The 24942-nt window shown below is 34.3% G+C and overlaps 1 protein-coding gene across 2 annotated transcripts in view; it reads left to right on the top strand.

Moving 5' to 3' along the window:
* LOC126866079 (lachesin-like) overlaps positions 1-24942 on the top strand; it is a 156939-nt gene that overhangs the window by 94312 nt on the left and 37685 nt on the right. For both annotated transcript variants that reach the window (XM_050619181.1, XM_050619180.1), the window contains exon 3: positions 19693-19900. In XM_050619181.1, the coding sequence (XP_050475138.1) occupies positions 19693-19900 (208 nt within the window). The remainder of the gene's footprint in view (positions 1-19692; positions 19901-24942) is intronic.

The raw sequence follows: 24942 nt of genomic DNA, 5'->3' as shown, positions 1-24942 counted from the left end.
TTACAGAGATGCAGATTGTGCTTGAATTTTCAACAGAATTAGAATCAGAATTTGGAGAAATCAAACCTGTATCAATCCATAATCTCTGAAATAATCATACAAAAACTACTAGAATGTAAAATCTCATATTTACTTATTTTAGACTACAAATTCATTTTATTTTCTTAAACAGAACTTCTTGAATATTTGTTAAATCTTCACAAAATTTCTTAATTTTTATTCATATATTTACCCTCTTTTACAAACTCTTCTACTGTATCCCTGTGTACGTACTAGCACATATCAATTCTTCTCTTATTTGCCATAATTTCATTTTACTAAATTCGCGCTTTTCCTATTTTTTCTCTCATTACCATATACTAAAAAAATGTGTCAACATCCCGAGAATTGAAACCGAAACTGAAAATCAAAATTCATTAAAGTAATTATATATCGAGATTACTCTCAAACATTCTGGTAATAACATTAATAACACATTATACTTCAAGAAATGGTTGATTCTTGAACAAGATATATCATCGTGGTCGGTAGGAACATTATACGTATAACTCTTTAATACTTTTTCGAAACGATTTAAAGCCCTGTAATTTATTCGACGCTTCCAAAGGAGTGCATTCTCCAATTTCATTTTAAGGAGGATTAACGGTACCATTGCGGCGCGATAATTTACGTTCTACATATAACGAGAGACGACTTTGGAAAATCGATCGATACGCGAGCAAAATGACAGAAGCGTTCTGTTTACCATTTAAGATGGAAATTGGAATAAAATAACGTTGTAGTTTCCTACCGGCATTAAAGTAGTTTCAACCATGAATATGTAAATAACGTCGAATCTTATTTGCCTAGGTATATCACGTAAAGAGTCAAGTAATAACGTATTCATACGCAAAGGATGCTTATGTAAAAAACTGTTTGTAAGAAACAATGAATTTTTAATAGCCCGCAATAATGCAGATTGGAGAATGTTTCATTTATGATTTTGTTAAACATATGACACCAAGAATGAATAAATAATATCTGTATAACAAATGAATAATAAATGAATAATAAATAGTATCTGTTTGTAAATGACATTTACTTATGTACATGAAGAGTTTAGTTTTCATAGAATAATCGTTAACGTGTTTCTTCCGAGTAAAAGATTCTCCAGTTATAAACTCCACAGTATTTCATGGAATATGTAAGTAGTTTATTTAATTTGTATTCATTTTAGAATGTCGATATAAAAGTAACTTTCCAAGGTAATCAATTATTAATATCCTGAAATAATATTGCGGTTGATTATTTGTTATTTATCAAAATTAGTCTTTACTTGAATAATCAATAAGGGCTACTGTGTAATCTAGGTGCTGCTAGTTTAAAGCTGTTTACGCTTGTCAATCTAGAATATTGTTACAGCATTAATTTGAGAAAATTGTTGCATGTCTACCTGATATCAATTATTATTTCTTATATATTCAATTAATATATTATTTTTTATTGATATATTTTTTGTTGAATAAAATATAATTAGTTATAGTCTCTTTCTCTGACAAGCAATCAAAATTTTAATTATAGAAAGTTGAACATTAAAGTAATTATTCCCTTACCTCTATTTATTACTTCTCTGAAACTTTCGGTTAACAAATGGAACGAGTAATGAAAACAAATGAACCAAAAGATGAATTGAAAATTACAACGTTTGTTTCGAAATATGGGGTCACGTATATTTCTTTCATATTTTTCTCTTTTTCCTGTATCGCGTTCGAAGATTTATTTAAATTTCAACGATTTAAAGTTCACGCGCAACGTCAAGGAAAAGCAAACAAACTAAAAAATTCACTTTATCTCGCTCTCTTCCGCTGCGCTCTGCTGCATCTTAAAACTTTCAAATGACATTGATAACGATCGATGCGTCACAGAGGAAAGCCGGAGAGATGTGACATTTTGGTGAATTCTTCGCTTGATCGCAACGCGTGGCTCGACGGCCTAGCGAACGACATTTCGCGAGTGAAATGGCAAGATGACAAGCCGTTGGGTAATGCAAAATGTCATTGTTGCGACTTGCTCTCCTGCGAGATTATATTTGTGCATCGCGATATCAAGATAAAACGAAGCTTGCGGATATTTGTATCAAATTGATTTTTCAATCCAGGCAGTAAATAAAAATTTGAATATTAAGCATCTGATCTATCCATAAACTTATTCTTAAGATACGAATGATACAATCAAAATCGACAGCTTTCTTTACTTACAAGAATGCAAATGGTATATATTGATTTTAATCTGAACATCAGTTGAAATTCATCACGTGACTTTCTTTCATAACTCATTTCATATTATCACTATAATTCAACTGAAATATTTTCAATTGATGGAGAGAAACTTTCTGAAGATTATTTATTGACAGTAATGAAAGCGAAATGTTAAAATATTAAATGTTGATATTTTCTCTGTTTCTTAATGTTAGTAAAAACTGTTGCAACATTCATATATCCTTTATTTATATTTTACATTTTCATCGCTATAAAAATGTAGGGTAAGTCAGAACATGTGGCAAGTACGGCAGAAGCTGACTCAGCGCACTAAAATAAGAAGAGAAGTTCACGTATACATATGCCGGATATGACCCTGTTTTCGCGTTACAGCTTAAGTTCTGATGCTAGACATTTGTTACATTACCGATTTCCTAGCAAATAGATAGGTTTGCTGCCCTTATTTCCTGACCAGCTCGCCCTCCGAACCTAAATTCATTTTTATTAGTTACGAGGGCATTTAAAATCTCTTGTTTATAAAACGTCAGATGATAGTTATTAAAACTTTTCGTTAACGTAACCACCAACGTGATGACTAAAGTTACCCACAAATCCGTATAAGCTATGCGAACAAGTAATCGGTAATCTCTGATGCGATGCATTCACGCTTCTATTGAAGCTGGACCTAATCACTGATCGAGCAATTTCTCTGAAGGTAGATAAGCAACTATTACAATACAAAATAAACTATCATTCGAGAACAATGTCATACCGGGCATATTTTTGTACGAACCTTTCTTATTTCAATGTGCTGAATCAGCTCCCGCCATGTGTTCCCACGTGTTCTGACTCACCCTTTGAATATCTTATTTCCTTATACCTTTGAAATCATATCTTTAGTATTTAATAGCAGATATTTATTCAAATTCATATTTTTATGAATGTAGCTAAAGCATAAGTTGAGTAGGAAGTCATTTCATCTAATAATTATGACGAGCATAATAATTTAAATATTTCATGTACTTTTGCATATTACGTACATCGTATACATTTTGCACTATTTAGTTTCCCGTAATTGCGTAAATATTTGCAATTCAATTATGACGTGTAAGAAATGAATTTAAAGTATGATTACAATAGTTAAAGCTTTCCATTGTCTTTTGATATTAGTCTTATAAAAATGATCCTGGTAGTTACAAAAGCATACCGTTCCGTCGGAAAAACAGACATTTAAATTTAAATTAAACTTTCACCGCGCTGCTTGACTTTTAATTAACACAAACTTTCAAAGGTTAACCAATCTAATTGAACGTTTAACTGTTTGTTTTTCTAATTTTTACTCTTGTTTAACTATGCTTTATGTAAATTAAGTCAAATCTGTGAATTTATTTGCTCACGTTTCATAGGAGTTCGCTTTTGAGAAAAGTTAATACATCTGTTTGCGGATAAGTAGATCAAAGTTGTAAGCTAACGAACTACAGCCTTAGAAATAGTTAAACCAACGTCAACATTAACTTCTAACATTAACGTTTGCAAATCTACATAGTGAAACGTGTCTCGATGAATAAAATATATTTCCAATATTATGCTATTTTCATTGAATGAAATTGCAATAACGTTCAATTTTTATAATATTGATAATACAACATAATTATGATGTTATAATTAATACAAATTTATTAAAAAATTAATTCCACAATTCCTTGTTAATATAAGAATATTTCTGTACGTAATTTTTCATAAACATAAAAGACACGCAATTAGTCGAATAAATGTTATATGTACAAAAATCTCAGCTTCAGTTTCATCTACATCGTGATTAATCATAGTTGCAACATTCATGTCCATTCGGTCATCCAAGATAAAAACTACATGACGAAGATTAATTAGAGAATGTTGTTTTGTTCGTTTCTATGCCAGAGACAGTAATCGAAATTGCACCAACAAACACATATTCTGTTCTTTTCAAAAAGACTCGTTTTAATTTCTTAATTGTAACAACTGGACGCTATTTAAAAATGAATTACACAAATGAAACGATACTCCTGTTCTTAAAAGAATAAGAATCCGTGCTTATTTACTTTAAACTCGTATGGATGTATTAAAGAGCTTCGCCTACGCGAGATTTATTAAATTATAATACAGTTGCTTTTAGTTTGTTATTTTAATTATTAAAATGTCTATTAATTTAACTAAGAGAACTTCTTACTTTAAAACAATAACGCGCTATCATAAAATGTTTAACGAGATGTTAGCCAAAGGTGTGTAATCTTTCGTAAACTACTTGAGCGCAAACTGTAAACTGTTAAGCTCATTTTCGTTATATCTTCTAGCCTCTTCTCGTTTAATGAAGTATGAATAGCAAAGAAAAAGTCCACTCCTCGTATAATTTAATTTTTATAAATTTATGGCGAGCAGAGAAGAGGGACCAGGAAAAATGGTAGCTCGCAATTTCCACAAAGCAACGCAATTATCATTCAGGTTGTTTCAAGGAACCGCATTTCGTCATCATTATAGCGATTTTAGTTAATTTTTCTCCAGGATCCTTCCGATTTCGACGTAGCTGGTTGGCTATCTACGTTCCACGTTTAATTCTTATTTTCCCCACTTTTGTATTCTTCTCAAAATTATATTCCTCGTTCACTCGCTTTGTCTTGTCAATCTCGTTTAAACCGAGCTTAAAACGTCGAAATTTAACACGACGGGACAAGCAGTATAAAATTGGATTATATGCATATTCGTGATACGAATCGCTGACTTTCGTGAAAAGAAGGAATTTCGTTCAAACAATCCTTTAACGTGAAACTGGTACATTTCGAGGAACTTCGACGAGGTTGTAATTTAATTTCGGCTTATGAATAGCAATTTCATCATAGAATGCTATTGATTAATCAACGAAATGTACGTTAAACGTTGATAGCACTTACATAATTAAGGCCAGCGAACATGGAAAGTTGAAGTGCTCCGATCGACGATCGAATGCAAACTTGTACTTGAACGTTATTTTTTACACGGGGGAGAGATCAATCTATTTTTAGGTCGTCTTGTACGATAGAACTAATATTATTGGCGAAGCTTTACGAATCATAACTTATTGATAAAGTTCCTTGAATTATAATAACAAGTTTAGCAGTAAAACAAATGACAGGTATGTTTTATAAATTACAAATTAATTACCTAATTATCCTGTTTGATGTAAAATTGTATGTCTGTTTGTGTTTCCTAATTTGTACTAGTTTGTACGAGTAATAATCTTTTGATGATATAATTGTGCAATTACATGTTTCAGTAATGTTAGGTAGCATTTGAACGAAATTCGTTCAATTTATGAATTTTCAATAATATTAATCCTTTCCTTATTAATATTCTTGCATATTTCTGTTGTATTATTACGATTCGCTATAGCTCAAAATGCTTTCAACATCAAATTCTATTGATAAACTTTATTAATAAATTCAAATTTCACTTGAGAAGTATTCTGTGATATATTCATACTATATCAGAATAAAGAAGGAAATAGGTGTATGTGGAAAGCAAGTGAAAACTAGAGCTTAAAATAAAATTGAAACGGAAAATTATACATAGGCAATGAGTAATTATTTCTTCATATCGTGTGAAATATTTACTAACAAAATACATAACATGTTAAAATACACAAATGAATAAATAGAACTGCACATATACATTTTTTGATATTGTAGCAATTTTGAAAGAAATTGATAGCTGTCTATTTAAAAATTTGTGTAAGTATCTTCTTGATTGCTTCTTAATATCAACTGGATTTATTCGATTCCAATATACCGCATAAATTATTCCAACATTTAATGAGAATATCGATGAACATTAAATACTCTGTTGAAACTGGTACCATGGGAATATAATAAATATGGAATGCTTATCAGTTAGTACTGTCAATTGCAATATTTGCAACGGTAATCCACGCATCAACAACATGGATATACTTTCATAGCAGAATTATAAAGAGAATTTTACTTATATCAACTTCACCTAATGAGGAACAATCGTCAACTCATTGTGTAATTCGCGTTTGACTCAGAATATATTTTATCTATATGTCACGAAGTCTGGTTTGCAACGATACGTTGCACTCTAATTTTAACAATTTATATAAATATATAAAATTAATATCGAAATATACGTCATTCTATATCATTCCATGCTGTGAAAATTATTTGCGTCGTAGATAACGCAAATCCGTCATGTTACACATGTTTTAATTTTAATATAAATCGATAAGATGCAATAAATTGCAACAAATCTCATTTACTAGAAATAGAAACATTACGAAAAGGAGAATATTTCTTAAGCAAACGTCATCTGTATCCATTCGTAAATTAATTTCTAGCATTAAAACCAAGAACACCGTGCACGTGTGGTCACATTTAATTTCACGTTATAACATCCAAAAAAGCTCCCGTTACAACGAAACCCCATTAACGCTGCTTGTCTGTGCTTTAACTATTTCCTTTGAAATCCTCTTCGCAAATTGTTTGCCTGCAGTCGCTGCCGCGTAAGTTTATGTTCAAAGGAGTTCTGGATAAGAACTGACAGGCCTTTATGTGTATCCTTTCTTCGGCTATACGTTACGATTCTCCTTTACCTTTATGACCAATCCCAGACAACCTTCTACTTCTTTTTTTATTATTGACAGCGAACATTTCAGAATAACATAGATTCGCAGCAAGTGATTCGAAATGGTGAGTCGTATCGTTGAGATATAAAGCTGGGCATTCTAACCATCTGTAACTTGGTGCAGATGTATATGTTCAGTTTCCGATTTTACAGGTTTTGGAAGCTTTTCTCGCGGTTGGGAACTAGTTCTCGATGTGTTAAAGTATATGGCTTGAAGTGAATGAGATATTCATATTGGTGATAATAATTTCGAAGTTTTGAAATTTACTGTTTATTATAGTTTACCACTGTAAGGTTCAGATAGTCTTTAGTTTCGGAAATGATGTGTTCGATGAACAATAAAGAATTCCTTAATGAAAAGGAGTTAAAATTTATTACTGTCTAGAGTTCTAAAAACTTTTATTATTGGTATTCCCGTAGAACAGGATCGTAGTCGTAAACTGGTTTGGTAGTTTCGATGAGCAAAATAGAAAGTAGTTTTTAATAGTCTTGGATGAAATTTATGAAACATTGAAATTTTCTCTACTAATGTCGCGAAATAGCTTTATTTCTTCTCTTATTTCTAAATTCTGTAAATAAGAAGAGGAAACGAAAGGAAGTAATTATACTTTGAACGAACATCTCTTGATTTATTTGAATCAGAGCGTTCGTTATTATTTTCGTATTGGCTCATAATTTTATTTATTTCAATTTTAGCACTGCAGTTAACTGGTTTGGAACGTTTCGATTTTAACTGATTTGGAACGTTTCGAACGAAATAACTGTTAATTAGAACTGTTACTTAGCTTTTATAGTATAATAGTATAGTACAAAGTATAAAGTTTAACGTTTTAAAGTGTAAAGTTTTAAGGTTTATCTTTATACTTGTCTTTCGCAAAAACAATCGAAGGGTCATTACTCGCAATTATAGAGCATCATGACACAGATGCGAGCGAACAAGATATGTTATCACAATAAACATGCCAGTCATCGTATCAGGCTACAATTACTGTCAACGTCAAGCCACCAACAAAGTATAAACGCACACAATGCTATGGCTTGATTATAGTCCCAGAAAATACATCATGAGGGGACATTTAGTGACTAATGTTTCAAGGTACTCAATCCACGTCAACGTCGAACGTGCGTGAATCGCGAAACGTTCTTCATAAAATGCGAAATTGCTCAGAGGGTATCAACGTGGACAGGAAATTCGATTACGATAAAATCTACTGATCATATATTATTGGCTGATCGATGGTTCAATTAATTACTATTGAGATCTCAATAAATATGCTTTCATACTATCACCTACAGAAGTCTTGCACGTACTTTACAAAATGGTAATCTTTATTAGAAGAAAAATGGTAATTTATTAAAATAAAATTTCACTACAAAATTAGTGTTTTATAGCACATTGATCGTTAAAGATGTTATATCATTGTTCCATATGTTAAAATATATTAGTGTATGACATATATATTTCATTTAAGTAGAAATTGTCTTTTCACAAGGAGTACAAAGATTTTTATGAGTGATTGTGCAGTATATTTCTCTGTACTATGTTGAAAATAATTTATTCTGACAAAGAAAGATCCATAAATTTCTATTAACATATTACAAAAGCTAGGTTATCAGAAACTGTGAATTTTTACTTACCGCGGCGGTAAAAACGTAAAATATTACTGTTAAGGCACGATACAATAAACTTACATGAAAAAATTGTAAAATCTTCGAGAATTAAAAAAATTCGTTTTCTTTCAATTAACAAAGATAAATAAATAACATCAAACCTATAAAAGTAATAGAGCTAGCTTTATTTCCCCCATGCTTGAAATTCTATAAATGTGCTATTTCTATTTCAATTATTTTGCCTGATAAAACTTTATCGATACTGAAAATCTTGCTATTGCAGGGATTAGTTTATAGACTAAATTTATAGACAACATGACACCTCAGGTTTTAGTTCCTCTGGATTAAGTTATCTTTAGTCCCCATTTTGAAAAGTATCAGTGTCAGAGTTTAACGCCTACGCGAAGATGTTTAGGATTATATGATCCCCAAATCCAAGTGTTCAACTGCTGGCAGCGTCTCTTGCGAATTAAACTGACAAGCATGTCAAGCAAATATCTTCAAAGCAGAAAGCTGTAAGTATTATAGTAAACATCGCTTTGTTTTACATAGTAAGATATTCTGTTTAAGCAATAAAATTCTATTTTCATATCTACATACTCTTGCTTTCATTGTTCGTTAATGTCCTACACGTACTTCCTTTCTAACTTCTTCCTTTGCAACTCTTTTTCCTCTTTTTTGTTTGTGATGGGGAAAGAAGTAGAGGATTACTTTGGCTTTGAAATTATATCTGTTCTGTTAGATGTTTTTTCGCAGAGGAGTTTGTTTCAGTGCGTTTTCTCAACAAAAGAGTAAGCTTGCGACACGTGAGTCAAATTTAACATTTCATGCCATGTACTTGAAGAAATTGTGTTGGAATAAAATGAGATAAATTTGGAAATACTTTTTCTACAGAGTGTCTCCTAAATTACTTTCAATATTGTTGAAGACAAGAAAAAACAATGGAAAAAGATTTGTATAATTTAGGAATGTGTATCTAATCGTATTAAAGAAATAGATTAATCTTCGACTGCTGCAAATTATTTTAAGATCATTGATAATTTTCTCTGAATCATCATTTATTTTTACGATACCATACTGAACATCTTCTAGTCTTTTAGATAAATGGAATTGTTCGAGAACTATTTTTTATTCAAATTTTTGTTATGGGTCTTCGAATATCTATGATTTCTCGTACAATATATGTGTTGTATTTTGAAATTTCACTACTACAGACTTTAGTCTTAATACTTCTTTCCAGTTCAAATTATACATTAATGAAATTCTTCTTGCAAACTATTTAACAGGATAACATCCTGCAAAGTAGCATGCACACAATGTAGCATAAGACATATGAAAAACATTCTTTACCTCAACGACGCAGCAGTTTCAAACTTCTACTACATGGCATATTTGTATCCATGTCCGTCACTTTTGCACCGTTTATGCATCGCCGAATCATTAATCAGCGCCTCACAGTCCTACGTTTCAACTTACCACAACATTCTTATCGCGTGAATTCATATTTGAATTCAAATATCCTAAACGCCGCGAATTTCAAGACGTAACAATTCCCCACAGTGGAATATCAAAGCATTATGCGAGTAGATCGATCCTGTATGAGTGTTTTGGAAATTACCACGACGAAATTTCGTTAAGAATCAAGTCTCGGGGCTGAATCTCTTGAAAAAGGGTAGGTAACGGGCCGGAAAGCGAGCGAGACAGAGAAAGATATACAGGGTGTCTGGTAATATGGGGAAACCAATAAAGACAGTTCATGTAGACGTACAGTTGCTTAAGTACTTACAGAAACCTTTTGTGAATATATTGCCTGTGCTTAATGATACATTTTGAAATTTCATTAGCATTGTTTTGAAATTCGAGTTTCAGTCTCAGTCCTCAATCTGAAAATATACATTTCGCTGAAATAGTAGAAAAAGTATTTGAACAGATCATTAAATTAAAAAGTCTAAATATTCAGTCTGGCCATCTTTAACACTTAACTTATATTTAAAATGGATATTTAAATTGTAGACTAATTTTTTACTGAATGTGTGTTTGCAATAAATATTTTGCAATTTCTATAAAATTTTCTCTGGCAAAAAGTTTTTCCATTACGAGCCACTGTGTATTGTATTTTAATAAAATTACAATGTTATAAGCTTTTTAACATACAAATATGAACTGTTAATCTCTTGGACATAATTATGCCTTTACGTAAAGACTCCCTATTGTTTCCCTGTCGTTTCATTTTTGTTAAAAATCAGTCATATCACATTTATATTCGTAAAAATCAGGACACCTCTAACTGAAATTAATTTATATTTTTTATCTTCCTAATTCGTCATAACGGATCTGCATATTTTCTTTAAACTGTTTCACTTAACACACATAGTGTATTCGTAAAAGATGTTTACAAGTGTTCGAAAACTTTCATGACCCTGTATAGTTAGAGAAAGAGAAAATAGATAGGAGAAAGATGTAGGCACAAGCAAAAGTAGAACGAGGAGGAGAACACGATGTACACCTTGACGTTCGACGATTCAATCAACGTGGCACATTGTCGACGTCAGACAGGGGTGGAATATGTCAGCCGTCGTGTCGTGGTGGTGGATATTCCTAGGGTCGAGATATGAAAAATGATGTCTGACGGCAGCATGAGTAACGCCGTGCGCCGTCAAGGTACATCGTAGGAGAATGCTTTTTATGGGTTGTCCTGGTCGGGACAGGGATGGAGGGTGGCTGCTTGACAGATATCTCGCCGCTATCCGTCGTGTTGAGACGGCCGCGATCTCGTGCAAAACGCGTATAAGCAACTGTGTATTAGCTGGGTGTCACTCGGGAGAAGGGGGAGAGCAGCATCGTACACCGCCGGAATTCATCCCGTTGCCACCTTTTCTTTCTCCTCCCTTTCCTTTCTAGTTTGGTGTCTTTCACTTTTCGTACGTGTCGGCAAATTCCCAAGTGGAAATCGCGATTGGAGTGGATCTCTTTTCGACAGGGTCTTCGATCGAAGTTTTATGATGATGATAGACAAGCATTGGAATACATGTCAAATGTGTAAGTTTATTGTTATTGGGTTGTCCGAAAAATTTATGGTATGTTTCACAGTTAATGCCTTGGGAAAGATATAGTCGAATGAAATGCTAAATTATGACTGTACTTGGATATTGAAAGGATTCGAAGAGCAACATTAGGTAATTATAAAGGTTTGAAGGTTTAAGTAACTTCAAATTTTCTAATAAATATGCTCCATATATTGATACATCAATTTAATATTATTTGAATTTGCCTACTTCCGTATGAATTTATGCTATTTATACAATACTCCACATTTGATCGACGATTATTGAAAATTCATACGAAAGTTCTAACAGTGGTGGTATATATTTTTATATTGGTCTTTCTCTGGTCCTCCTGGTACGATATTTTACGCTGCATTTTATTAAACAGCATCGTGTATTAGTGTGGTTCATATCTTGGCAGGTACTAACTTTTAGTTCTAAACGATCATATAACGATAAATTGTGTCTTAAAAATATTTATACATGTATTATTATAATATGTATTATTTTAAATTACTATGAATTAATAGACTGATTGCAGATAATTATACTTAATGTGTAAGAGTTATACGTAATATAACTAACAATCTCAAAATGAAGATAAAACTGATGTTGCAAAGTACTATGGACTGTGGACGTATATTTATTTACTTGTAGTACTAGTAGAACGCCGCAACTACTAAGCGGAACAGAAGGAAAACAAAGAATATAAGTTCGGAGCCTATTATTTTTTATATTATCCTTTATTTTAGCTTCCCTTGCTGAAATAAATTATCATCCCTTATCTAAACTGTCACGACTTCCAATTAATTCGAACAATGGACATTCTATCATACTATATCTTTCTCCTCAGGTAACGTGAAAATTGATTACCACAGAGTAATAAATTTCATAAGGGATAGCGTTTGATTTTCTCAACCTGATCCTTCATAATATTCATTACAAAATCCAGTAAATTAAAGTTAATATCAACTTCATGTTTTTCAATTTGAAAAGATTAGAATTTTGAGTAATCTGTAACTAATCTCATTTTAAATAACTATTAACCAGAGATGATTACTCGTTTACTTAATTTCGAAGATTTAGTAATTTTCAAGTAATTAACTAACAAAAGTTATCGAAGTCTTGCAAAGCGACAGGTTCTGCGTCACGATAAATTTCGCATTTGAAATGCATAATTTCTTAAACTATCTCAACCTGAACAAGATCATTAGCAGGAAATTCAGAAGCATCGATGCTTACTGGTTCGTTCTGGCATGCGTCCACGAAAAGGATTATCTGTACGTGACATTCGTTACGATGATTACCTTTGTAATTAGCCAAACCGTGGGCTCACGAGCGATTACAATTAACAGTGTATTCCTTGTTTAGGTAAAAGCGGTTCATTGGTTGTCGTTCGGATCATCGACGTGATACTGTGTTTCGATCGTGGCAGGAATGTTTGTCGGTCGATGTAAAACGTTTCGAACCAGGGTTCCAGTTGGACGAAGATCGCTTGATGAAATGGGTGGGGAAAAACCGTTCGACAAGGACAGATGCGCCGCGAACGATAATTATGCGGATTGCTCCACCGAGGCTAATTATCCTCCCGTACTTGCAGTATCGGTCTCAACCCTTCTTCTCTATCCCATTTCTCTACTGTTTCCATCTCTCTGTCTCTGGTAAACTTTGACGTTGCAGACAGATGCTTATATCCGTGCCTTCTGATAACCCATCGAATTAACCCGTAACCTACCGTCGTCCTGGTCATAGATCCGCAACTCCCCTCTTTTCGGAAATTCGCACTTTGAATGAAAGGGACGAGAAAACATTCAGCTTCTATAAATGTGTTGGTTGGCGGTTGTGAAACTCGGCGCTTTCATTACTTTATCGAGCCTCCTTGAGATAATCTCTACCGTTTTTCTTACCGTGTTATCTTTCAAGGTGCTAGAATACCAGTGTGTATATTTAAATTGTAATTTCTCAACATATAACATTCTTGTATTAATATCCGCGGTACTTTCTCTTTCAATTAACTTGTGACTTTTGCACCTTATTATCTTTGACCTCGGTCTACTTTATTATCTCTGAATTCTCCATCCCATTTATTCGAAACTAACTAAACCATGCTTTCGTAATTTCAAATGCCTCCAATTTCAACACAAATTCTATGTTACACACCCTACATTTACTTAGAACAGAGCTTTTCTACTTCCATCAATATCTGAAACCTAAATCTGAACCGCGAGAGATTCCAACCAGATTCACTCTGTTCAAAAGCTCCCTCTGTCGACGTTTTTCTATCAGTCATTCACGAATGGGGTGCTTTTATACACGACTCGCCGAGAATGAAATATTACTATAGTTCACGAAGCATTCAGGAGAAACAACATCGACACTGTCTATGGAATGTTTCATACAGTAACGCTGTATGCAGTATATTTTCAGACTTGTTTTAAATTTTACACAATAAAATCATGATAGCTCTGCCTCATTACAGTGCTAATGAAATTTCGGAAAGTTCCATATAACAGATATAATGTATTCGTGAAATCTTTCTGTAGTAGGCGTTCCAGTACTTTTGTGAGCTATTGTACACATTCAGATTCGTTTCAGATTTCGCCAATAAAATTACACTCGTGTCTCGTTACAATACGAATGAAATTTTGAAAAGTTTTCTATAATATATATAATGTACCTCTAAAAATTTTCTATCACGCGTATTCAATTTCGCCACAGGGCCGTCAATCTCGTTACCGTTTCACTAAACTGGCGAAAATAGAACCGTTGAAAAAACAGCGTGAATGGCAGCGCGTGGAAATGTGTCGCTCATAAACGACTGTGTTTACACAATTACAAGTATATACCAGTTGGGTGTACAACGTCCTATGCCTAAAGCTCTGTGTTTCCCGACGCTTCAGAATTTCCAATATTTACACGCCAGAATATTCAATATTTTCCGGCGGCATGGCACGCCGCAAGGAAATTTGAATAACCCAATACGCTTATTTCGTTGTTGCCTATACCTTGGCTTCGATGATTCTTTCACGTGATCGGTATACCTACAGTGACAAGCCTTTGATGTTCGACCTGTTTCTCCCCGTTTATTCGAAATCGTAGAAGTATAACATCTATCGAACGTCGAGTTTACCAATTTCCTTTTGAAAAGGGAATTGTGAGAAGAAACCAGCCGCAAAATCGGTTTTGGCTATTTCGATACTGTAGACTTGAGGGTATTGTTGAGCGTGAGTGATCGTAGAATACAATGAAACATTGATCGTGAGAGACCTGATACTTTCGTCACTATTTTTCTTGATTATTTATAATTTTAGACACATTAACTTCAGCTCTACTTCTTTCTCATTCTTTGTCTATTTTTTCATACTTTAGATTCATCAGACTGTTTTGATTACCATTAATTCAATTATACGTGATCGATGATCCAAACATGTATTATCAGAAATTCGTATGAAAGGTTGCTTATAATTGTTTGTTGTTTGATTTCTATTGAAACTGATCATGTATGTTATTTGTATGCTATATGCTAAAAGTGATTAAATAACCGATAATTAGTGCACTATTTCTAATTTGTCGAAATGATTGCGAGTTGTTTTGCAGCTTGTCTTTGTAATCGGCGTTGCTCGTGGAAGTGTATCACTTTACGATGAGTTCGAGAGTTGGTATGAAAGATATTATTTAAAATTTTCGAGAGGCGATCAATGGATTTAAAGTAATTGTAATTTGGTTAATTAATGTGTGATTTCCTTGCAACGTAAATTGTAATACGAGTGATAATGGTGAAAGTATGTTCGTATCCGCGTAAAATGAAAGGATACGAGAATGAATTAATGAAGAACATATACGGCCATTCGCAAACCAATATCATAATGTGTTGTTAAATACATACAGTTCATGAGTGATATTAAAATTTCGTTTCGCATTCTATTAAGTTTCTTATAGTTATTTTATGTTTAAGACTTTATGTTAAATATTTTATGTTAAATTTTATTATCCTATACGACTGTATAAAATAATATCCAATAATACATAGATAATTTGTTTTTCTGATTTGATAAATATTTCCGTTCACCAAACAATAAATTTATCATAATACTTTAGATAATCAATTTTCTATACATCGAATAAATTTATAACGCTATATTTTATACAGAGTAGCATTTATAGAACATTTAATTTTCCACTGGAGCAGTAAAAAAATGCTTACCGTGACATGGATATGTTCATCGAATATACATTTTAAAATTTAATCGTACTTTCAATCAATGGTATTCCTAACGTAATCAGAATCACAATTTAATGCAGGCCGCGCCATATTAAGCACAACGCGACATTATATTTCATCGATAACGCAGCGTTAATACTTTTAACCACTCATTTCACTTTATCATTGCATAAAATAAATAATAACGATTGCATCGCCGCCACCGAGGACACAAAATCGAAAACGTTTTCGGCAATCCCATTCTCACTAATTTGGAATACTTCTCTGAATTTCTCTGAATTTCCTCTCGCAAAAGTAATCTTGTAATATTTGAATAGATCAAACCGTCGGAACTAATTATTTTAAAATACAAAGGACGCGGCTGTCGCTTTGTTTATTTATTTTTCTTGCATTTATACGGCAATTAAATGAACCTGTTCCTTGCTTTTGCAATTGAAAATATTTTTACAAAATGGAAAATTGTAGCTTATGTTTTATTTAACCATTTAATTCATATGTTTCATTATTATATGTATTCAATTAAATTTCATAAAAACAGATGTGAAATAAATTGCTATTATTTTTTGATGGAATTACTTGTCGTTGGTATTATTTTATTACGATACGCAGCATTTTTTGTGTTGCAGCAATGAATTTATCTACATCTGCTAAATGTGAAAAAACAATAAATTGAAATTGTAGACTATGGAAAATTTAATTCTTTTAAATATTTAAGTAGGATATATGTAAAAGAGATATTATAAATTGATTAGGACAAATACATACTAACAGAAGTGCTACTACAATATCTTTAAAGTGTTAAATCTAAATTAAGGATTTAAATAATAATATTATCTAGTGTTGTTCAATTGAATATTTCATAAATAAATTATACCACACTCAACTAATTCAATCGAAGTCTACTAATTCAACTATCTTGACTATTATATATCATATACTACTTACATTCCCTAATTTTACTAACTACTAAATTCAATTCAATTCAAATTAACTTTGCCCTAATTTGGTGAATCCTTGGACCACAAATAAGAACAAAAGTCTATATATCATTCATCTTCATTTGAATCGAACGAAATTATAAAAATTCTAATCCTTGTTTTCCCTTTTTCAAACATGTATATCGAGCACGACAGTGACAGAGAAACTCCGATCGATACATCGACAGGTTTTCGATCATTTAGGACCCCTCGAATTTCGCGGCCAACGTTCATTCTTTCGTTGATTATCGGGAAACCTGGTTACGACGCACGCGAGCGAGGAAAGATGGTAGGAGAAATCGAAGAGGAGAGGATGAGCGATCATTGCGAGGTTACCGCGGGCTATTCTTCCATGGGGAATTTTCCCCAGTCATTTTTCACGCTGATGGAGTCGAACGGAAGGCTCGAGGTATCCCGCTAAATTAAAGAACTACATCATCAGTATCTAACCGGGACGAAGAGCAACTGGAAAAGAAAAAGGCGAAAGGAGGTGTGGTTGTATTGGAATGTATTGAACGAAATAAGCGTCAACGAGTAGTTAATCTTCTTTTTTTATAAAAGCTTAATATATAATTAGTCGAGCGATGTAAGTTAGTGTATATATATTGATATATTTTTGTTCTGGTGTTCAGAAGGATTGAAATGAAGGCATCAAGGGTAAAAACTATTATTAGATTGTGGATATACATACACGCATGACATATTAATAAGAAATGAAGGTTCATGAAAATGACCCAATTCCCACGCAGAAGTAAGAAAAATGTTCGTCAAACACCAAGTTCAGTTAGAAACGAAATGCATTTTATCTCTGAATTTTCTTCCCTGTACTTCACAACTTTCCTAAAAGCTCCAGAACCTCATTACCTCTAAATACACGGTGGCCGTAACATTATCGTTAAAACAATCATTAAACCGACGTTTTGTAGCACAAACCCGGGCGTATCTGCGAGCTATATAATTTTTCATCCGCTAAACAATAGTCTCGGCAAACTACGTTGAGCTAACATTGAAGGCTGGCGCGGACGATTTGCAAGTTCCCTCGGCTTTGTCCTTTTCTTCCTTTTCTTTGAGTTTGCCAGCCTCACCCTCGTCGCCCTCCGCTGTCTTTGGAACCGTCTTTCTCGACGAGTGCCGATCTGCCTCGCGCCTCTTTCCCTTGTTCTATTAAAGAACCTCGCGAAACCTTCCCAAACGTTCCTTTCTTGCGTCTGCACAGGCTGCAACGTTGCGTCCTGCCGCGTTTCGAGATAAAGGCAGATAAATTGTGTGCGTGTGTGTACATACATGCACCAACCATAGTTCGTACGTTCACGTACACACGAAACTTACTTACATCGCCCACGGCTCGAACGGATGCAGTGAATGAAGTGGATGTGCTGCGTAGTCCGGGGGAAGAAATCAACCGGGAAACAGTGGGCTCGACAACGGGGGTGGAAGAGGACGTGGTACAAGAGTATATGCTTTAAAACGGCGTCGAGTGTATTACGAGTTTGGCGCAGAAGTTTTTCCTTTTTATGTAACGAGCACAGTTGGTAACATCGAGCACATTGTCGCAACACTTGGACAATGAGTCACTGAGAGACTGCGCGACAACGCGAGGCAAAAAGGATGGAACAGAGTTTGCGGGAGGACGTTATGAGAGACGAAGGGTGGTGGTTGTGGTAGTGGTGGTGGTTGAAGGAAATGTTCCAGAAGGAATAACGAAAAGAAGAGAAAGAACAGAAGAGCAAGGAAAATACCTGTACAACAGGCGCGTTTGCAAATGTAGTCCGTGTGAGGTTTGTTCTGGTGAAATTTCTCTTTCTCTTTTTCTGTTTTACTCTTTCTCGCTCTGTTACGGAAAAGTACATATAGAGATATATGGTATACTTTTAACGGAATGTCTTGGCCACGACACGGCGGCGAGACAATGCGTGCCGCTTGCGAAAACTTGTACCTAAAGTAATACACGAGCTGGATATAAGCGAAAGTGGCGGGGATTGAATAAAACAACAGCAGTAGAGAGGAGAACGTCAGCCCGCATTTTTGTAATGCATACACGTCGTATACACGTCGTATACTCCCAGTACAGGCCATGTTGGAGGCGCTGTGACAAGCGACATCTGGGTCAGGCAAATTGTTATTTCTTTTGATTTGCTCGACAATCGCAGGTTTTCTGGGAACGCTTTGAGTGTTTCTCGTTGGCACGCGTAATTTTTACCCCCTCTCCTTGGTTCCTTCTTTCCTTTTCTTCCCGTTCAGCCCCCGGCGCAAAGCGAAATCGCTAGCTGAATTGCTTTCGAGCGACGGAGCACATCGTCCCGATTTGTCCCCGCGTGTTTGAATTGAGCACCGTTTGTTGATATATTTATAGAGCACGTTCGTTCGTTCGCTGTATTGGTGGCCGTTTTTAAACAATAAACGTGTCTTTCCCAATTTATAAATTTAATTTATACGCGAAAGCAATATATAGATTTTATTTTAATACTAAAAATTGAAAAAAATGCCTAGGTAATACCAGGATTATTTATGCTTCGCATATGTAGCTAGAAAAGGTATTGGCGCATACTCTTACTTTCCAACGAGGCGTTTCTTTTTTTCTTATCGAATTCAACACTTTACTTTCATCGTACAAAATGTTTGTGTCATACGAAAGTATTATCAAATGATATGAAACTTAATAATGATACCTTTCTTCTATATATTCACCTTTCTTCAACACCTAGCACAATACCACGTCACATCGACTAGTATTCTTCGAAGTTAACTTGCGCAAAATTAGATTACAACGTCGTCGATGAATAACAAGTTTAGTTTTGCCGAAGTTTCATAGCGGAACACGTTTCAAGTTAAATTACCTTTCAGAGAGCTCGCTTCTGTTTATGATAGAGGATACACTAATATCGTTTGATATTTCTTGATACAATTGTGACGAACGCATGAAAATAATTTATTCTTTTGTCGTATAGGTAGCGTGGCTGCGAGTGGACACACAAACGATCCTCACGATCGCTACTCACGTTATCACGAAGAATCACCGTATCGCTGTCACACATAGCGGTCATCGTAGATGGTGTCTTCATATTCGGGACACCAAAGAAACGGACAGAGGATGGTATATGTGCCAAGTTAACACCGACCCCATGTCCAGCAACACTGGATTCCTCGAAGTAGTCGGTAATCAGCTATTAATACTATCTTTTTGTCTAATAACAATCGTAGATCATAATAATATGTATTGTCTCACAAAGAAATGTTTGAATATTTATCACGGAAAATTTTCCTGTACCTATATCTATATTATGTGTTGTATGTTACGAAACTTTATGAAATTTTATTAGCAGTATAGTAAGACACGATATGCATGATTATAGTGCTAGAATCTGAAACTAATCTGGAAATACACTATGAATGTTGCAAGATATTTATTGAAACCAGTATACGATATGTATAGTTATGTTAAACGTTCAATTGTTATTAAAGATGTACTACTAAATATTGAATCTTATTGGTATAATGGATAACTGACTACTAAATAATCACAATTCTTGAAATCTATGTTTCTGCGAAGATAATTTCTCCTGGAATGTGTCTTTTATATTGACTTTATATTGACTTCTACAATATATCAATAATGAAGTTAAGTTTATCAATTTAAATTTAATTTAATTAATTCACTCTATTTCGCGAATATTAGTCCTTCATTAGTTCTACAGTAGCTGAAATTATTTAATTGCCATTAGCTTTGAACGCATAGCAGGTTATAGAGGAAAATGCAGCGGGAATGTTCTACACAAAGTTTCCTAGTGAAATGTCAGGAAATCGAGCGATCAACTTTTTCAAAGCTCCAAACTTTTAGACATCTACATTTTACCTTCGCGTGAAATTAGTAGTGGCAATCTGAAATCTGCTATGGGATCGTAAAAATCTATCACAGGTCTTTCAGACAGTTTCTGAGATCGCGGCTATACATCAAACAAAACATAACTTATTCCCCAACGTGTATTGACAGTTTGACAATTTTTTAATACCAATAAATTTTGTGAAGGAATTGCGTTTGAAGTTCGACAATACGAAATTAAACATTTTTTATTTTTTAACATTTCTAATTTTTAAAAATATTCCAATATTGTTTCGTTTTAGCAATCGTTTAATACATTTATGTTCTATCTTCTCTTTCTTTCCTTTTTATATCTAGATGCGACGAATTTAAACTTTGTTTTTGCAAATTGGAAAATGTACTATTCACTCTAGAAAAGTTTATGAGTTTTCAGGAGCGTCATTCATAGTATTATTTACGTTCTACACGGTTATTTGGCTGACAGATATACTGTACGGCCATTTATCAATTAATGGTAATTAAAAACTTCGGTGGTCCAGTTTTAGACTACTACCCATGCTATAAACTGAAAAAAAACATCCATTGCTAATGTAGGAAGGTTGAATTTCGAGTATATTTTTATCAAACAATATAAAGTAAAATAATACATAATAAATGTCAAGTATATAATATAATAACAACGATAATGCAAATTAACAATTATTCTCACGTAATATGACTCTCCTAACTTCTGAACTACTTTTACAATTCCTACTAGACTCCATCGCTACTCAATCATATTGAATTTTTATAGATTTCACACATTCATACAGTCTTATTACGTGCAATCGAATTTCCATCAGTTATCATGTATCCCAGTCTATCTCTATATTTTTCAAATCAGCCTCCCTTTCTAGTCTTGCATATACATTCGCCATTCGCATATATAAATTCTCACTTCTATAATGGTTACTAGAATAGTCGAGATGATCAATTTCAGAAATATCATTGAAGTACGAGTAATCGGGTTACAAATCTACAATCGACGTTGTCAGAAATAAAAATAAAATGGCTGCCTAGGGAAATGAAAAATGAGAAAGGATAATATAGTTTAGTATGTCAAATAATGGTTATTATTATCTCGTCCCTGCGATATCTTCCAGTTGGAACAATTTATGAGGTATTCAATAACTTCGCTAAAATTAATATCTATTTTTATATATATATTGATTCGTATACATACCGTTATTAACACAGGTCCTTCTGAGATTACTACAAAATTAGCAAATCTTTCATTACCAAAATCCCGCGAAGAATTTCAAATCCCACACATTACAATTATCCGAGAAGTGGGCTAACGAGTTCGCAGCGTGTAGTACTGGTCACTCCATAATGAGTAAGGAATGTACAGCATTTACTGTTCCTAGTTAGGTTTCCAAATGTCGGACACATTCAGGCTTGTTGTTATTGTTGTTCCTCCAAGCAAAAGGGAATTTCTGGCTGGATGGGTGTGCCATTACAGCAAATATTTGCAAGCGAATCGTGCGTCTGAGATTGCCGGTGAATTTGTATTGCGCGTATTCCCGAAACTCCGCCGCCTTCCGGCACCTTAGGTTCCTCCTCGTGGAAACTCGGCTAAGTACTGGTGGATTCAGCGTTTTCCGTGTCTACGTAACTTACGCTTGTCCTGCGGAACATGTCCTTTGGCTGGCGTTGGTATCCTTCTTCCGCGCCCATGCATCAACCGAACCTACCACCGAACTTTCTTGGCACTTGGTACCATCGCTCCTGTTACCGCCAACTTGTCAAAGTTCGCTCAACTATGGGTCTCCTTAGAATCCACCGTGGTGTCGCCAGGGTTTCGTGATTCCCACTATCGACTTACCGATATTTAATCCCTGATTATTTCCTTGGCTTTATCGTGTGCTGCTTGTGGTTAGAAAGATAGATAGTAGAAGCTCTAACTGATTTGTAATATAGAGTAGGATCACTTGATGCAGTCTTGAAAATAGGGCATAAGTGTCTTCGTTGTTAATTGAGATGGACACATTTGTAAATTTGTTACTTACAATTGGGGACAATAATATATGAATATGTAGCTGAAGTAGGTGCCAATGAAGTTGAATTAAAGTTGAATTTAATAAAGTGATTTAAATATTAGTGTTACACACTTAAATTTCATTTATCATATGAACCACTCATTTACCAAATTGGTTAACTTCACAAAAGAAGAAGTAAAGGAAATTGATATAATTATGTAAGATAAACCCCAATCATGTGTTTTGGCATTAAAATGTGAGAAATTTAAAAAACGAAGTTAGACACTTTAGCCTGTGAATGGCTTATATGTATATCCTTATAGTAAGTACATAGGTTATTTACTAAATAATTGAAATTAATATTTACATTAGACCAGGCTACGTGTAGAATTTGTGATTTGTTCAAGAATGCACGATTGAATTCTCTGCGTGAAACGTTTCGTAACGAGGGCATCGTAGTTCTTAAGATGTTTTCGTTTTGAATTCGTTTTGTACGCAGGGGATTTTGAGAGAAGCTACTTTTAGACGGCATGAATATTTCATTCGAAAAGCTATTTTTGATTCGAGGAATAACATTTTCCAAAGTGGTAATTTTGTATGATGCATAATATTATGTTATATTTTATTTTTGACTCGAATAAAGAAATCTCTTTGGCCAGTGTTCATAATCTAACAATATTGATTTAGACATTTGATCGCAGGTAGCAGAAAAGTGATTCAGCTTGTCTAGAACGACTGTCGAATACTATTCCACGTCTCTATTATATTACAGCTTTAAATATGTATATATATATTCTTGCCATCAATCAAATTTCTACACGGTACTATGGATTTTAATCTACACATCACACTCAAGTTTTCAGAATCACTCTTCATTAAATAAATTATGATGCTTTATAATTTTGTTATGTATTGCGGAATTATACAATTGTAACGAGATCTTAGGACGATTTAAATGGAAATCATATGTATTTTGTGTTCTACTGCAACAGTTAGACTTGCCGCAGGGGAGTTTCAATAGTGTCTCTTGATTTCGACTAACAATGAGTTCCAAACTTTGAATCTTATATAAGGAATAAAATGTATGGTGATTTAATTCAGTCTTGTTTTTCTATAGTTCGTATCTTGGTAACTATCGGAAGAACATTATTTTAATTCATATTCACTTTTTTATCTTAATATTTCAATTAATTCATCTTTCAAACAACCTACAGACACAAAATTAATTTTGATTTCAAAAGGCTCGACTTTAAGTTTAATAGCTTGAGCACAGATATATTACATTTCTCGCTGAGTATCATAAAAATTTGAAAATCTCGCACTCTTTCCTTTCAACGCCTCGTATACAAGGACCAGTTAACACTGGCCACGATCTTAACGAGATTGCAAATGAACCCCCGGCTATAAATCCTCCCGATTACAAATCCTGCACACACAACTCTTTGCCCACCATTCGAGGCCTCTAACCTATCTCCTACTATTCAACACCCCTTGCAAATATTCCTCTGAGATCATAAAAATGAAACTCTACGAAAACATCAAAGAAAGACGAAGAACCGAAAGGAAGCGTTTAGCATGCAATCGCGAATCCAAAATAGTGTAATCAAGGATGACGTCAGGGGCTGAAAGAATCCGGTTTGTGAAGATAGAGACACCTTGGAGCACAGAGTCGCGTTGCCTTTGTAGATTGATGTCGAATTTGCCGCGGTGGGATGCAAATGTATGTAAAGTGCACACCGCGCACCAAAACCTTCATGGCCGATTGTACACTTGGTGGGCTATTAAACACCTTCCTGGCGACTGGTGCTCCTCGCCTTAATAACTGGCCGGCCTGTTCGCTCTGCAAGAAGCCCATTTACCAGTCGCTGAGCACGGCAGAACGTGCGCCAGAAGCGTATGGCTTAACCTACACCTAACCCCTCGTTAAATTTCTTCTTTATCGTTTTCGACGATCGAGTCCGGCCATCGTTACGCGAGGCGTCAGAATAGCTGGAGGTCACAGCCGGATTGATCGTATCCTTCTTCTCTGCTCGACCATTTGGCTCGTCGATGATCGATAGACTAGAAATTTTTGTCATTTATTCGGTGAAACAGAAGGACCATCCTGGTCTACAGTGTGTTTTTGATTGCACGGGGCTGTGGTCACAATAGATGCGTGTCCTGACGAACCAGTATTCTGATGAATACCTCGAAGCAATCAAACACGAAGGCCACAGGTGAAAAACACAGATGAATCACATTTTCTGTCTTTTATAAAGATCAAGCTTTTAAATCGATGTATTGTCGATGAATCTCATATCAAAACTACCATTGCGTTCGATTTTGATGTCTAGGGTCGATCCTATAAGTATCTCCCACAT

This window comes from Bombus huntii, chromosome 5 (genome assembly GCF_024542735.1).
Source record: "Bombus huntii isolate Logan2020A chromosome 5, iyBomHunt1.1, whole genome shotgun sequence".
In the NCBI taxonomy this organism is placed as follows: domain Eukaryota; kingdom Metazoa; phylum Arthropoda; class Insecta; order Hymenoptera; family Apidae; genus Bombus; species Bombus huntii.
This window is presented reverse-complemented; position numbering and strand designations above follow the sequence as displayed.